Source organism: Strix uralensis, chromosome 14, assembly GCF_047716275.1.
Source record: "Strix uralensis isolate ZFMK-TIS-50842 chromosome 14, bStrUra1, whole genome shotgun sequence".
NCBI classification, from domain to species: Eukaryota; Metazoa; Chordata; class Aves; order Strigiformes; family Strigidae; genus Strix; species Strix uralensis.
This window is the reverse complement of record NC_133985.1, coordinates 3,006,601-3,022,673: the sequence shown is the minus strand read 5'-3', so window position 1 is coordinate 3,022,673 and position 16,073 is coordinate 3,006,601. Positions and strand designations below refer to the sequence as shown.

The following is a 16,073-nucleotide window of genomic DNA, read 5'->3' as shown; positions in this document are numbered from 1 at the left end:
GACCCATTAAAACGATCCATTTATTTCTGGCAAATTGCACACACCTTTCTTTCATTTGCTCTATCCTAGATCAGTTGTGGGGAGGAATTTTTCCCCCTGCCTTAAAGATATCAAAGTTATGGGACGAAACACAAAGAAAAGCAGGGAAATACCCCTTGCGGATAAAATACACAGGAAAGTTTTGGTGACCCAGACTCCATGCAGCCACCAGCTCTGCTCAGCACAAGCCATAAAGATGCAGGTTGTACCGCTCAACACCGCTCGCTGCGGCACATCTTCTCAGTTACATGATCCAAAAAGAAAGGGGATCACCCTCCGCATCTCAAATACACAGCCCGGTTGACAACTAGAACAACCAGGGCCTGCAACAACACCGCCTGGTTGACAATTAGATTAATCCTGAACCAGGCCATCTGTACAGAACTGTTGCGTTTTATTGACACAAAAACGTACCCAGCAGAACACTTCCCTGCACGCACAAGGCCACAGAGCAGTGATGAGCAGCCAGATCTAGGACACAGAAGGAGATGGGAAGCTAATGACAGGCGGAGCTTGTTCTGCAGCACAGGTAGAGCATGGAATCGCTTTTTGACTCCTCCAGCCAATTTCTACTGGGAGATTTACATACAGGTCCTCAATCAAGTCTTTTAAGAGTTATCCAGAGTCCCCTGGGTAAAAACAATCTGTTTCAAGAAAGAGGAGAGTCCAGAGCTGCTCAGTGATTCTTTTTGGTTGAGCCGAAACCAGAGAAACCCATCACAGCTGCCATTTCATCATCCTCTTCAAACGTCAGATCTTCCTCTGCCCGCCTCTTCTTCTCTCTCTGCTTCTCCTTCTTGTAGGCTTTGGCCTTCTCCTCCTGCAGCAAGGGACAGAACAGCAAAATAATCTGAACCTCCTGAGCTGAGTAAGCTTTTGAGACACCAGGCACTGCACAGTTAACCCAAGTCCTACCAACAGCACCCAAAGTTGTGTCTGAGGAAATAAAACAGCCAGCAGAAATCCCAGCTGTCTCCTCCTCCAAGGTTTCCCCACTATCTCCAGACCACCCCACCTACCACCCCAAGAGCAGAGTAAGACACACAAGATGTAGTCAAAAAGAAGTGTTATGAAACTCTCTCTTCTGAACAAACATCAGAAGTTTCATCTGGAGTCAATGCTGAGGCAAGAAGGAGCTGGTTTTAAAGCAGGAGGCCTTTCCCTCGTACGATGCCCCGTTGCAGTGACTGTGATGCTGAACGTTGCTGCCTGTTGGCTCTCAGCCTGGCAGAGTGACAGCTGCTCACCGGAGCAGAAGCTGAAGCTCTGAGCAGCTTTGGGGGGTTCTGGCATCAAAGAGTTTGCACTGTTCTAATCAAAGTGTTTTGCTCTGCAAGGATCACAAACCCTGGAATGGTGCCAGGCTTGTACCGGGTGACACAGAAGCATGGCTTCAGCACCCAACTTAGCAACTGCTCCTGCCATTCCCATCACCGTCCACTGCGCCGCAGCTATGCCCTGGAGAAAGCTACACCAAGAGTTGCTGCTGATTTCTTTGTTACCACACATTGACTGGCAGCAGCTTTTCAACCCACAGCACTCCCCACACTGCTGGGGCATCTGTCTCCTACCTCCCCCAAACAGATCAGGCTCGGCAGCACCAAAGGCTGCTCAAGAGCAGAGCACAGGACTGCTCTGTGTGCAGCCCGACAGAGCACCCCTGCAGGGAAGCAAAGCTCAGGGCTTGGGCAGGGAGACTCAAACAGGCAGCAGTTTTTACTGTTTGGTTGTTACGTGACTGTTGATGGAGGTGAAGCATCCATAGAAGCTCAACTGTCAGAACTTTGTCAGGTTTTCAAATAAACTTCATCTTCATGTCAGGGGACTGACACCTAAGTCCAGGGTTGAGAGGAATCTGCTGTCTTTTACTGCCTCCACACACATCTCACACCACAGTACACCACTCATAAAGCCCTTCCACGCTCGGGGAGGCCTCACAGAAGCAACATGTCACATGGAGAAGGATCCCAGCAATCCTAAGAGCCATGGAAGATAAGGGACAAAGACACAGATCTGCTAATCAGAGCACACATTCAAACACTACTAATGGGAGATAAAAATAGGTGCATTGTCAGGTTTGTGCTGCTCTCAGTGGAAACCTGAAGCATCAAAAGTTACACAGAAAGAGGGGAAAAGGGTTTCCAGGGACAGCAGCAGCAGACTTTTTAAAAAGCAGACAAAAAAGAAACAAAACCCACTCATAGCAGCAGACAAGAAGCCCATGCTACCAAGAACAAGGCTTCTGTGGAAAAAGATCAGGAACCAGGGTTGATTTCCTCACAAAACATGTTTCTGGGGGGCTTTGCTTCATCACTCGTTGCCCAGACTCACCTCCTCGCGGAGTTCCTTCATCCTCTCCTCAAAGTCATAGTCCTTCTGCTTCTCCTCCATCTTCTTCTTGTTCACCTCAAAGCGTTTCTTCACCTGGTCCAGCGTGGAGCGCTCCACCCGCATGGACATGCCCAGATTTCTCTGGTCTAGAAAACAGGAGTGGAGTCAGCCGTGTTCAGCAATACTCGTGGCCTTTGACGGTCTGCACATAATCCCCGTCCCTGATCCCAATTTAAGTATTTCAGCACAGCAGCCTCCTCCTGCCTGTCACTGGTCCCCTCAAAGCAGCTTCCAGGGCCAGACTACACTCACACACAAGGCCATTCGCCCTCGAGGCTCGGTGCTTCAAGCTGAGGGAAGCGCAGGGACTCGCAGGCCACCCACGGCTCAAAGCGCAGGCAGCGGCGCTGCCTCCCGTCTTCCTGAGCGTCGGAGCCCGGTACAGCCCAGATTCAGGGACTCCCCGCCACGCCACGTCTCACCGCGGCCGTGCCAGGTAACCCAGAGCCAGCCTGGAGAGTGTGACACAGCAGTGCCTCCTCCCACAGAGAGGTACGCGCTGTCTGTCCTCATCTGGTCCCAAAATTCCTACGGACCGGGATGCCTTAGAGTTGGGCTTGTTCAGCCTGGAAAAGAGAAGGCTCCGGGGAGACCTCATAGTGGCCTTCCAGTACCTGAAGGGCGCCTACAAGAAGGCTGGGGAGGGACTTTTTACAATGGACTGTAATGACAGGACGAGGCGTAATGGGTGGAAGCTGAGGGAGGGGAGGTTTAGATTAAATATAAGGAAGAAGTCTTTTACTGTGAGGGTGGTGAGGCACTGGAACAGGTTGCCCAAGGAGGTTGTGGATGCTCCACCCCTGGAAATGTTCAGAGCCAGGTTGGATGGAGCCTTGAGCAACCTGATCTAGTGGGAGGTGTCCCTGCCCATGGCAGGGGGGTTGGAACCAGACGATCTTTGAGGTCCCTTCCAACCCAAACCATTCTGTGATTCTATGATTCTCTGTCCGAGGGGATGGGCTGTAGGAGGACACCGTAACCCAAACCAGGCAGTGACTACGACAATCTGTACATGACTTGTAACAAGAAAGAGGATACAGCCTATTCTTTTACGATTCCCTATTAGGATGCTCCCCATCACGTTGGTGTTCTGATGCTTCAGGAAACTGAAGCTTGGAGCGGTGATAAAAAAAAAGGTTGGAGTGTTGAAAAAGGAGCCAGAATAAAACTGACAGGCTGGCATCTCTCAGCTGTGGGTGAAGCTAAACAAGACATCAGTGGCACTCAGTCAGAGATCCTGATTACACAGGACATTTTTAGCTAAAGCAGAGACGTGAAATATTAAGCCAGGCCTCTGTTTCAGCGGCTCTTTAGAGCAGATTCCCAGGTTTCCACTCATGAAGTGGAAGCCAATGTCTCTGACCCGCCCTGCCTGGTGGATCCAAACAGCCTGTGACTCCAGCAGCTGTGCACAGGTTTGTCCCAGGGATGCAGCAGCACTTGGAAGCTCAAACTACACACCAGGAACTAGTAAGAGGGCTGTCAAGAACAAGGAGGTTTCAGCCAGATTTATGGCCTGGATCAAAAGCTCCCAAACTTACTCTGTAAATCATATTGTACTTGAAGAGCTATGTGACATCAGCGACTTCCCAGCCCCAGCTCAACCCTTCATCTCAGGCCTATACACAAAGTCATGGCAGGATTTTTGCTTCCAGATTCTCTCATATGGACTTATCGCTAATCTCCCAACATGTCCAACAAGGCACTTCAGCGTCCTCCTCCCACTCCCATAAAAGCACAGGGCTTTAACGCACTGGGTTTTCTTTTCCTAGCTATAGAAAACTGGCCCTCAGGTCCTCTTCTGAACCCCCCATTTGTCAAAGGTTCACACACCAAGTGTGCAGGTCTGGACCACATTCATCGCTGCCTTTTTGTAAAGGGGCCATTTGTAAACTTGCACAGGGAGCTAAAACCACCTCCAGGGGCAGAAGAACACGGTAAGAGCGTGTCAGTGTGTCCTGCTGCTCCTTTACTTTCTCCACTTTCCCCACTCTCTGAACACATCAAGAAGCAGCAATGCCCACAGCTGTGGAATGAGTCAGTTCAACAAGGGTACAGTCCTCTTTTTCAAGTGAAACACAGTAAGGGAACAGACTGATAAATGGGGAATTCTTTTCTCTTGTCTTTATCTTGGCCTAAGTTAACTCCATCATTACAGCAATGGAGAGAAGAACCAGAGATAGGTAAAGGACAATAAAACCACCACACTGCTGGACCCAACTCTGGGGTCAAACTGCCCCACTCCTGTCTCCGCTCATCCTCAGCAAACCACAGCCTCCATCCTTGTAAACTCTGACCCATGCTCTGCAGCTCAGGGATCAGCTAGTTTTGAGCTTCACACTCAACTTCAACAAAGAGAAGCTTCCGATCCAAAAAGGGGCTAGTCCCATACCTTTTACTTATCTAAAAATTTCTTTCAAGTATCAGTGCTGTAAAAAAGCATCTCTCCAGATTTTTGGTGGAGACATCAGGACTTGCTGGCCCTGGGCTTCTCGCAGAGTAGACACTCTGAGTGGGCAAAATACATCCCCCTAACCAGAGGAAACTCATCACTATTTCTTCTGGGTTTATTCCATGAAAACAGTCCAGCACCCCGGAAGGTGCCAGGACATAAAGGCAGCACCTCCACAGCTCTCATGAGCAACCTGCCTCCATCCTGATCTCCGAAGCACACTTTGATCCACGTCGAAGTGTTCAGCCCTCAGACAGTGGTGAGGCATGAAGGGAACAGCCCAGAGTGCTGCAGCAGCCCTTCAACTCCACAAACCCTCCAACAAGGCAGAAAAGTTATCCTTACGTTTTTTGCCATTGATGTGATCCAAGAAGTTAATGGAGTCTTTCACCACGCAGTCGCATACGTTACAGTAATATCTGGCAGAAGAGAGAGAAAGAATTCACTCCAAAGCATGAGACAAACCTCGTATCACACAACAGCTGTTTAAGATAATCTACAATGTGAAATCTGCATATGTCACTTGGGATATGGGTCCTTTCTCCAGGGCAAGAGGGAAGCTGCTTCCATTGCAGAGCACCCCAGTGAAAAGAAGTGTGCAAGGGCACACCCCAGATCAACAGAGCTGCCCGGGTTAACACTAGAGGTACCAACCCTTATGCAGGCGCCACTCTGACAGATGACAGGAACTGAATTACGAGATGATCTGTAGCACCTCAGCCACAGCATCTTCCCCTTCCAGTCACAACCAACAGGGTGGGATGAACTCTGCGACACCGCAGGGCTCGGCTGTCCTCCCCTGAGGCAGGACTGGCCACATAGCCCAGGTTTCCAGACTGCAGCCTGCTGAAGGCTCTGACCTGGCTGCAAGGTAAGTGTCCTCCCATCCCCATCACCTTGCAGCAGCAAGTCCCTGCTCCATACAGCAGCGCTTGCTGCCCATCTTAAGAGCTGTGGCAAAACCCAGCCAGGGCCTGCACTTCCACCCCTGGATGCCGCTTGGGGCTGCGCATCCCCCTGGCACTGCTGGCTGTGATGGTGAGACACTAACAGACTTACTCTTACGATGGCACAAACTTAATGTATTCTTTTCAACCTCTCAGTGGCTTAGGATGAACTAAGAATCCTTTCAGCATTTGGCCAAACACGATCCACACAAACAGTGGCCAAATATCATTCCTATGGACAGGTATTTGGATGTTTCTCACATTCTCAGTGCACAGAAACTCAAATCAAGAGCAGGTAGGGTCTCACTGCAAGCAGGTCTCCTGGCTAACAAAACCCAAGCGGGCAGCAGAGATCTGCCTCAGTTGTTTCTACAGGTGGGCAAAGCAACATTGATATCAATAATGTCAGAAAGGGCTCAGCCTGCTGCGTCTCTTCCATACATCACCCCAGAAGACCCAGTTTCGGTGCAATACAGTGCAGCACCACTGCACCAGGCTCAAAACGCAGGAGGAAATCATCACCTGGTGCACGGTAAGGGCTCACTGCTGCATCACAGCCCCCTGATCTCACCAGCACAACCCTGAGACTCCAACAAAAAGACCACGACCTACCCTCCCATCTCTGACTGCGGGGTAGTTTTGGTGATGACAATGGTTTTCCCCAGCTTCGATTCCAGGTCCACTTTGTAGTCTCGGTGCCGCAGAAGTTCCCTTTTGACAGGCTGAGCTGGTTTGCCTAGGACATATGCAAAAAAACAAACTTTATCAGAAAAGGTCAAACTTGACGTGCTGGATTTCACATTGCCCTTGATGAAGAGGGGCCTGCTGGGAACCTGGGAACTACTTGATTCATGCAGAAATTGCACCTTCTTTTTTTAAAAAATTTCCTCCTCACTACTTTGTGGTTCCTATTAGAACCAGGTAGATCTCTGAGGTATCGTCAGCTCTGACTTGGGTCATATTCTGAGATCTCCTTGTTACTAGGGGCTGATTGTTCCTCTCCCTCCCCAAAGAACACACAGACAGAGGTAAAGGTTCTCAGTAATTACTTTTGTCAAAAAAACACATCCAGTGGCAAGCACAGGAGAAAGGATCGGAGCAAGCCAGCCCTGAATTGCTGCTATTTCCCTCTGGGATTTCACTTCTAGCTGCTCTCTCCCTCTCAAACTCAAAGGGTTTGGGTGACTCACTGCCAAATGAGCAAAGCTTGCCTGGAGTCAGTACACTACGCACCATCTTTCTTTTCTCTCTCTTCTGTGAGCCGCTTCTCTGCAAGTTTCTCATATTCATCTTTGTCCCACTTTCGGCGGAAGTCCAAGTTCTTAGTCTGAGAAGGAAACAAAGTGTATTAACATTTATTATACAGTTTGACTAGCTCTGAGGGGAGACTGGGGAAAGAAGTAGAATCACTTGGCCTGTGAGGCTACAGCAGTAAATTAGGGGCACTACATTTTATCCCCATGTCCTCTGTCTTCATATCTAGGAATTATAGATGTATCTTAAGAGAATAACACTCAGCATGACTATATCTACTTCTTCTAGAAGGATTTCTGAGAAAAGTAATGAGTTTATCTTAAGAGCTCCTAAGATGATCACTCAGCCTTTCGCTTTGAAAAACAGACACAAACGGGATTTAAACCCATTGATCTAAGACCTCAGAAGTGCCACCTGACAAACACAGCACAGTCATTAGCAGGTTACACATACTTCTTCCAAAAGTCAGTTAAATCCAAGTTGCAAGTATCAGATGAGGAAGCCGTGAAACACAACATAAGCTACAAAGAGTTTGATTAAAATGCAGGAGTAGGGAGGGCTGTGTATACCTGCTCTCAAAGAGATCAGCAGTATGTCTGTGCATTACAGGAATCAAAGCACTGTTTGCTACGAAATCATAGGAACCCGTACGGGTTTTTCAAGCCAGACACATGTACAAGCAAACCAGAAAAAGCTCCGAAACACCCATCTGTCGAAGAAGGGCGTGGAGACACCAGGGAAGCACCTGTACGAAACGCACGGTGAGCTGTCCCACTCCTGCAGCTTCACACTGCAGGGAAGGGAAGAAACACCTCTGAGGCAGACTGGCCCTTCGTCAGCTCCCCAGAGCACTCTACACTGACAGCAATCAGATAAGTTGCAGGAAGGAAAGCTGAATTCAGGTGAAGTTGGCACTAAAGAATATAAAAACTATTCTTTTTAGGGGGGATTTTTACCTAGTCACCAATGATGAGGGCAGAAGTGACTGGACAAGAACCCCATTTCCATTCAACCCTCCTCTCACCAGACCAGCACAGCCTCTTCCCAGTGTCTGTCCCGTGTGCAGTTAAGGCCCCTGCACCTGCTAATGGCCATGGCTTACAACTCAGACACTTCTTTATTTTCTTGAGAACTCTTGTTTGGTTAGAAAGCTGCATTTCACTTGGTACAGCAGTGAGAGGCTCTCAGTTTCATATTAAAAAAAGGATGGATGTATTTTAAAACACCTCTGGGAAAGAAGGACCACCACACGCCCCACCGCCATCTCCGCTCAGCCAAATCAAGAATCCAATCACAATCCAAAGGAAATAAATCCCATTTGAAGCTATAGCAGCAGCACAGTCATTTAACGTTTTCTCCTCTGGCAATCCTTCAAATGGAACGAACAACTACTGATAGGAATGAAAATGCCTTAGGGAGGCGTAGAAAAATTCTCATTTATTCCCAGAGCTTCTTAAGCAGTTTAAGCATGTCATAACAGGTTTTATTAACCACCCTAAGCAAAAGAAAAGAAAATATCACAGAGTGTAAATTAACGTTTGGGGGTATTTTCCACAATCTAGACTCTCCTGCATACCAGCGCATTATCACAAATCATAGCTGGTGGGAGCCCAGGGAGGAGGTGATTTACTTGCTGCTTCACTCTGCTGTTGTCATAAAAGGCAAGGAGTCTTTTGCAGCTCTTTTACTAATCTCTCTCATCCAGGCACAGGGAAAGAAATTAAACCCAACTGCGAAACAAGATCTTGGCTAGACATTATCTGAAGGAACTTTCCTTAATTGGTCTGGTGGAGGCAGGGGTGGCTGCAAACCCTAAAATATCTAAGAAGTGCTTTGAGGGACAATTTCCCAAATAAGTAACAACAGTTAAAAACCAGAAGTGCCCCATAACCTCCTGATCCTTGTGGAGACAGACATTGAATGATCTGCCCAGTATCAGCATCAAAGCCTACAAAATACAGGAGTCTCAAGTCTGGCTCAACCTAACAGGAACACAACCGCCTGCAGCTGAGAATAAAGCACAGGCCCCATCTCACTCCCAGGCAGACATCCTGCTCTTAACCTCTCTCAGCAAGTTGCTTCACGTGAAGGAAAGATCAGCCAAGAAAGCAGAAAAACACAGCCCCTCTGGTGCTGACAGCTGTCTGGGGTATTACTGGAGGTGTTTAAACGAGTCTGGTTCCCCATTCAGGCTACACCAATGGCATCCACCTCACTCATCCAATCTCAGCATTCCCAACACCAAATCCTGTGGGATCCATACGGCAGAAAGACATCACTGCCACGCTACACAAACCAAGCAACACCAATAAAATAATCAAGTTAGGAGTCATCAGAGACTCCAGAATCACAGTAACAGAAACGGTGGTTTCTCCATGCAGGGCAGAGAGCAGCAAGCAGCAACTTCAGCAGGACAGCATGACAGCCTACCGGGAAACGGGCAACCCTTTCCCACAGGAGCTGAGAAGCAACAGGGCAGGACAAGAGAAGGAACAGAAGGAGCGAGCTGCCTGCACCGCCATCGCCCAGTCCCAAGAGGCCCCTGGTATGGGCTGGTCTCCCCCAGGGGGCTGGAGGTGGGTGGGCACCCTCACCGCGGGAGTTGGGGCAGGTTCGGATCTCCTCACGCCGCCTAGTTGAAATAGGGGCTCCCACGGGGGAAGCCTGGCCCTAGGAAGGGAATATGAGGGTGGGGTCCACCCCCTTTCTAGCCCTGAAAGCATCAGCGCCTCTCAGGGGACCCCAAATCTCCCACCGCCCACACACAGAGGGCACAGCGGTGTGGAAAGCAGGGATGGGCCTCCCCACGTGCCCCCACCCACCGGGGCATCCCCGGCCCCACCACAGCCCCACCCGAGGGGTCCCTCCCACCGGGGCCTGGCAGCAGGCCCCGAGCGCGGCCTGGCCGCAGCGGGGCAGCCCTTCCCGCCGCCTGTCCCTCCAGAGCGGCCCCAGCCGTCACGGCCCTACCCCCAGCACAGCCCAGAGCCTACCGAGCCAAAGAGAAAGCGACGGGCGCGGCCCCACCGCCGCCAGTACTTACCCCGCTGCCCGACGCCATGTTGAGGGTGCGAGCGACAAGGGAACGGAAACTGTCGCGCGGTGGCGCCCGGGCCGTAAAGCGAGGCAGTCCGCCCGGGCACCACCGAGTGCCCGCCGCCCGGCCTAGAGCGGCGCGAGGCGGCGGTGCCGGGCTATCACGTGACCCGGCCCTTCCGGGCTCTCCGGGACCGGCCATGCTGCGGCTGCTCGCCGCCGGGTGCCTGCTGCCCGCGGGCCCGGCGAGCTGCTCCCGGGCCTGGCTGCCCCGTCCCCCGGGGCCGGCCAGTGGCCGCGGCCTCCTGTCCCGGCAGGGGCGGGCAGCGGCGGGCTCGGCCGGTGGCGGGCAGGTCCCGGCTCTAAAGACGCCCAAGGTAACGGCGGGGAGCGGGGGCCGTGCCGGCGGTTACCGGGTGTTGTTCCTCCGCTCCGCCCTTGCGCTGACGACCGCTCTCCGTCCCGGGCCAGGGCACCCGCGACCACTCCCCCGTCCACGTGGTGCTGCGCGACCGGCTCCTCGCCGCCGTGGTGGCCTGCTTCAAGCGGCACGGGGCGGCCGCCATCGACACCCCCGTGCTGGAGCTGCGGGTGAGGCGGCGGCGGGATCCTCCCTGGTGTGGGGGGTGACCCCCCCCTGGGGCTGTGGGGTCCCCTCCTCCTCCCGTGGGGCTGGGGAGCACCTCCTTTCCCCGGGGCTGAGGGGCAGGTTTGGGGCAGGGCAGGGCTGGGGGATACCCCCGTGTGGGACATGGTGGGGGGGCAGCCATGATAGTCCCTCTTGGGTCCCTGTTATGTGGGGGGATGGGCCCCCCCCTTCTGCCCCAGGTCAGAGGGGGGATGTGCGTCATGTCCTCCCCACTCTGCTTGACTGATGGGGGTTGGGGGGAAGGGATGGGCTCTGTGGTCTGTCCCCCATCCTGGGGGGACCCTGCGCCCCAGAGTCACTCTGGTCCTTTGCTGCCCTGACAGCCCTCTCGCTTTTCCCCAGGAGATGCTGATAGGGAGGTACGGGGAGGGCGCGAAGCTCATCTACGAGCTGCAGGACCAGGGAGGGGAGCTGCTGGCCCTGCGCTACGACCTGACCGTATCCTGCACTCGCCCTGTGGCTCTTGCGGAGGGGACAGTGGCACACCGAGGTCGCTGCCACCTCCGCCTTGTTGGGTCACCCTTGCCCTGCCTGCAGGTCCTATCAGGGCGATGGAAACCCCCTTTCCTGCTGAGTGTGGACACCCCAGTGGGTCTGGCTGTCGTCGGCATGACCCCACCTCAAACCACCCCACAGCCAGTCCCAGGTCCACAGCAAAGTGGCCCTTTCTTCCATGGGCTGTGGGCATGCACCAGTATGTTCTACTGTACTGGTTTTACCTCCTCCCAGTTACAGTCTGCACCTCTGTGTGCTCCTGTCCTGCCCATCCCACCTTTCCAGTGCCTCAGTAGTTCTGGAAGAGCAGCAGTCTTTGCTGCAGGTACAAAGCAGGTGTCCATCGCAGGCCTTCTCCACCTCCACGTGTCTCCAAAAAGCTCTCCTCTTTAACATCTGTACGTCTGTGCTGGTTGTTGAATTCTCTCTGATCGCACCGTAAGAGGGCAAAATGACCCAGCAAAGGTCTGTGTTTGTGAGGTGTTGATTCACTGTGGTTCAGAAGGAGGCGATGGAGTTGTCCTGGTGTTGGAGGAGCTCAGTGTGGTTCATTGTACGTGTCGTCAGCCTGGGCTGATGATCTCCCTGGAGATTGGGGAGCAGCTGGCAAAGCAAAAGGGAGACAGGGCGCTTTGGGGTTCAGCTTTCTGCAGCTCAGGAGATCTCCACATTCCTGTCCTTAACTCCTCAGCCCCCAGGTGCCCTTTGCTCGCTATTTGGCGATGAACAAGATCACCAACATGAAGCGCTACCATGTTGCTAAGGTGTACAGGCGGGACAACCCGGCCACGACCAGGGGCCGTTACAGGGAGTTCTACCAGTGTGTGAGTGTTGTGGTGGCTGCCGCACGCCGGGCAGGAGGGCGCGGGGGACTGGCGTGGGTTTTACTGCCTTCAGCTGCCGCGGGGCTGTGTGGTATGCCTTGTGGAACCGAAGCACCTCAGCTGTGCCAGGAGCCTCTGCCGCTTCTTTTGCCCCCAGGATTTTGACATCGCTGGCCAGTTCGACCCGATGATTCCTGATGCCGAGTGCCTGAAGATCGTGCACGAGATCCTGAGTGACCTGCAGCTCGGGGACTTCCTCATTAGGGTGAGATCAGAGCCAAGCGGTTTTCATACCTCTGTGCCTTCCCTTCCCATGGGATTGAGGCGCTGGTGAAAAGGCATGAGGAAATGCCAATAGCTGCAGCTTCCCACACTGCTGGGGCAAGAAGAAATGGCAGCGAGGGGATCTCCCCTGAACTAAGCATGCCTATCCCACCCCCAGGTCAATCATCGACAGATTTTGAACGGTGTGTTCGCTGTCTGTGGCATCCCAGAGAGCAAGTTCATAACTACTTGTTCCACCGTGGACAAGCTGGACAAGGTAAGCATTGTGCTTGTGGGGAGATTGCTTCCAGTCCTGGGGGGTGGATATCTTGGGCTGGGCAGCTTCACGGCTGTTCTCATCATAAAGAGGTTCACAACAGCTAAGTTGTTAGTGTTTGTAAAGGATCTGGGGATCTCCTGAGCATGGTTAAGAATACAGCCTGGCATTTGCAGCGGTTTCTGTTAACAATTCCTGTGAGACAGACGCGGATCATTAGTGAGATTGCTGACCGCTGTCTTACCGCACGTGTTGTGGATGCATGGGCTGGTGGAGACAGAATGTCCTGCAGCAACGGATGTTCTTTTCTTTGCTTGCAGATGCCGTGGGAAGAAGTGAGGAGCGAGATGGTAGGAGAGAAGGGGCTCTCTCCTGAGGCTGCGGATCGCATCGGGGAGTACGTCCAGCTCCACGGTGAGCACTGCGGGCTCGAGCCCTTGGCCTTGGTCCTCCAGGCCAGGCCAGGAGGGCCGGTGACGGAGGGGCACAGGGCAGCACACATGGCTGGCCAGGCCCGTTGTGGCGGGGGCTGCTGCAGTGGCAGACCCGAGGCCTGGCTCGTTCCTACAGGTGGCCTGGACCTGATTGAGCGGCTTCTCCAGGACCCAAAGCTGTCCCAGAACAAGCTGGCCAAGGAGGGGCTGGGGGACATGAAGCTGCTGTTTGAGTACCTCACCCTGTTTGGCATCACAGGGAAGGTGAGGAGGGGCAGAGGCAGGAGGGGGTGCTGCCCTCGTGGCCGGGCGGCCTGGGCCCCCCGAGTGCGCCCAGCGACGGGCCTTCCCTTGTGTCCTACAGGTCTCTTTCGACTTGAGCCTGGCGCGGGGGCTGGACTATTACACGGGGGTCATCTACGAGGCTGTCCTGCTGCAGCAGGAGAACAACCATGTGGAGGAGCCCGTCAGCGTGGGGAGCGTGGCTGGAGGTGGTCGCTACGACGGGCTGGTGGGGATGTTTGATCCCAAGGGACGGAAGGTGCCCTGTGTGGGGGTCAGCATTGGGATCGAGCGGATCTTCTCCATCCTAGAGCAGAGAGTGGAGGTAGGTGTTGCCTGTGGTGCATGGGAAAGGGTTCTAGGAAGCCAGCTATCATTTATTACAGAGGTCTACAGGTCCATGGTATTTGAGGGGAAAGTATTTTGGGGGGAGGGGGTGGCTCCTCATGCCTGAATGTCCATGTGCAGAAGACAGAGCTCTCTTCTGCAGCCCATCAGGGGCAGCTGAGGGCAGTGTTTTGTAGCAGATGCCAGGGAAGTGTTAGAGATGGGTCCTGGCTCTGGACTTTGTGCCCGAGTCACTTTGCTCTTGTCTCTTGCCTGTGAAGTTTTCTGTCTTGGGGACTGTGAGTTGATGAATTCAGTAACAGCTCTGGCACTTGCTCTCTGCAGTGAGCACCCTGGGAAAGCCTGTGAGGAAATTCATCGCTCTGCATTTAGTTCTGAGCTTGCAATTCATAACAAGTGAGGCTGAGGCAATGTGTTTGTACCTGAAGAATCAAAGGAGACATTGGAAAGCTGTCCAGGTCCCCTCCAGGAGGAAGGCCAAGGTCCCACAAGAACAGCAGCACATGATTAAGTAGTGTGTTGCAATGCAGATTCTCTGGGGGGACTCAAACATGCCCAGGTTATCTTATCTGTGCACTCTTTTTGCTTCTGGAAGGTTAGGCTTGCTCAGTAACATCCCCTGAATAGTGATGGTTAGCTTTTAAGTATACTTGTTTTGAGGAGCTAAGTTAAGGTCTGAAGGTAAGGTGAGATGAGCTGTTGCAAGCTGCAGATTCCCTCAGAGCCAGTCACTGCCACAAGCGTGTCTGTCCCTGCAGGCTTCTGGGGAGAAAGTTCGAACGACTGAGACACAAGTGCTGGTGGCCACACCTCATAAACACTTAATCGCTGCAAGACTGAAGCTCATCTCCGAGCTGTGGGATGCAGGGATCAAGGTAAAGTAGGGACTTGGGCTTGGCAATGGTATGGGTGATGGAGGGAGAGCCTGAAGGGAGCTGTAGCACAGCAAGACCAACTCCATTAGTTGTGTGTCTCTTCAAGATCTGGGCCTGTCTCAGATCTAGCAAACAGAGAAGAACAGTCAAGAGCACTAAAGGCAACTGCTTGCTGCAGGAATAGTGAGGCAGAGTTTTCTCTGGGGTTTTGGTACTGGCTGTTTCACTCCAAGATCCATCAGAGCAAGTTTGCATTAATGATTCACCACTCCCCCCTAGGCAGAGATGCTGTACAAGAAGGATCCTAAACTGCTGAAGCAGCTGCAGTATTGTGAGGACACGGGGATCCCCCTTGCTGCCATTGTAGGAGAGCAAGAGCTGACAGATGGAGTTGTCAAGCTGCGAGATGTCGCAACAAGAGAGGAGGTGAGAATGCCTTTTTACACCAGGTTTCAAAAGTGCTTCCAAAATCTAGAGATTACTGAAAGGCTCTGGGTTTTCCCTCAGTGATGTTGTTCCTTTGGGGAGCTGTAGCACAGATCTGTCAGGTGACTGCTCCAGAAAACTAGTCACAAACTGTGTTGGTATCGACAGCAAGTCCTTAGGGCCAGTTCGAACTGTGCTCTGCTCAGGGTTCCAGTGCTGCTACCTCTTCTCCTCTGTTTGCTTTGTAGGTTGATATCCCAAGAGAAAAGCTTGTCGATGAGATCAGAAGAAGGCTGGAGCCCTAGGACTCTTCTGGCCAGAGCTGCTTGGCTGAGCTGCTGTACAACTGGAATCCTCCAGTGCCCTTAGCCACTCACTTCCCGCTGAAGTCTGCTCACCATCTGCTAGCCTGAGGCTCAGCTGCCCGGGCTAAGGCAGTGTCAGCACAGGGCAAGGAGCAAGTGGTTTTTAAGTTATGGACAGCAAATCTGCCAGGTTAACCTTCTGGTTCACTGCTCGGAAGGATGGGTCAAGCTTGTGGGTTCCTAACAATGCAGTCCCTGTCACTGTACAGCCATTTCCATCCACTGCAGGCGGTCACGATGGTGGCACAGGCAGATGGATGAGGTGCAGCTCAAGCAGGATCAGGCTGAGCTCCGGAGTGGGAGGGCAATCTGTTCAGGATATAGAGAGGGTGGCAGGGGAAGGCCACCCCCACTCCTCTGAGGGGGCTGCAAGGGCCAGTCCCAGTCTGCAGCTGGGCTCTTGCCTCAGGGCTGGGGCCTGGCGTGCTTGGGGCTGCTGGCAGGGGAGCCTGTGCCCCTCGGGGAGGGACACAAGGGGCTGGCGCAGCTCTGCGGGCAGGCTCCGGCTGGGGCGAGCGTGGAAGAACTCTGTATTTTTATATATTAAAAAAAAAAAAAACAAAACCTTCCTCTCGGGCATTTATTTGAGCTTCGCAACGGCGGCCCCTCTCGCCACGCTCCTCTGGGCGCCGCGCTGAGGCGCCGCAGTGCGCAGGCGCAGCCCCGCTGCTATGGCAACGCGCGGGAGCGGCAGTGCGCAGACGCAGCCCCGCTG

General features: G+C 53.1%; 2 protein-coding genes across 3 annotated transcripts; one reads left to right on the top strand and one right to left on the bottom strand.

The window, feature by feature from the left end:
• On the bottom strand, nt 1–10,203 carry ZMAT2 (zinc finger matrin-type 2). Its single transcript, XM_074884009.1, has 6 exons — nt 10,127–10,203; nt 7,063–7,156; nt 6,442–6,565; nt 5,228–5,301; nt 2,371–2,516; nt 1–859 (listed from the first exon to the last, which is right to left on the bottom strand). The coding sequence occupies exons 1-6, from the start codon at nt 10,142–10,144 to the stop codon at nt 716–718; spliced, it is 600 nt and encodes a 199-aa protein (XP_074740110.1). The 5' UTR covers nt 10,145–10,203; the 3' UTR covers nt 1–715.
• Nucleotides 10,133–15,925, top strand: LOC141949884 (histidine--tRNA ligase, cytoplasmic-like). Of its 2 annotated transcripts, XM_074884004.1 has the most exons (12): nt 10,133–10,496; nt 10,591–10,710; nt 11,111–11,206; nt 11,962–12,087; nt 12,245–12,352; nt 12,530–12,628; nt 12,949–13,042; nt 13,199–13,326; nt 13,427–13,669; nt 14,451–14,567; nt 14,847–14,993; nt 15,242–15,925. In XM_074884004.1, exons 1-12 carry the CDS (start codon nt 10,143–10,145, stop codon nt 15,296–15,298), a joined length of 1,689 nt encoding a protein of 562 aa, XP_074740105.1. In that variant the 5' UTR covers nt 10,133–10,142; the 3' UTR covers nt 15,299–15,925. The 2 variants fall into 2 exon arrangements, with proteins under 2 accessions (XP_074740105.1, XP_074740106.1); XM_074884005.1 differs by lacking the exons at nt 11,111–11,206; nt 11,962–12,087.
• Nucleotides 15,926–16,073: the final 148 nt, after the last annotated feature.

Bases quoted from the DNA above. Each gene is read 5' to 3' on its own strand.
- LOC141949884 (XM_074884004.1), top strand. From the start codon at position 10,143: ATGTTGAGGGTGCGAGCGACAAGGGAACGGAAACTGTCGCGCGGTGGC. The intron at 13,043-13,198 runs GTGAGCACTGCG...TCGTTCCTACAG, and splicing joins GGAGTACGTCCAGCTCCACG to GTGGCCTGGACCTGATTGAG. The intron at 14,994-15,241 runs GTGAGAATGCCT...TTTGCTTTGTAG, and splicing joins ATGTCGCAACAAGAGAGGAG to GTTGATATCCCAAGAGAAAA.
- ZMAT2 (XM_074884009.1), bottom strand. The intron at 6,566-7,062 runs GTGCGTAGTGTA...CATATGTCCTAG, and splicing joins AGAGAGAGAAAAGAAAGATG to GCAAACCAGCTCAGCCTGTC. The intron at 5,302-6,441 runs GTAGGTCGTGGT...CTCTTCTGCCAG, and splicing joins CCGCAGTCAGAGATGGGAGG to ATATTACTGTAACGTATGCG.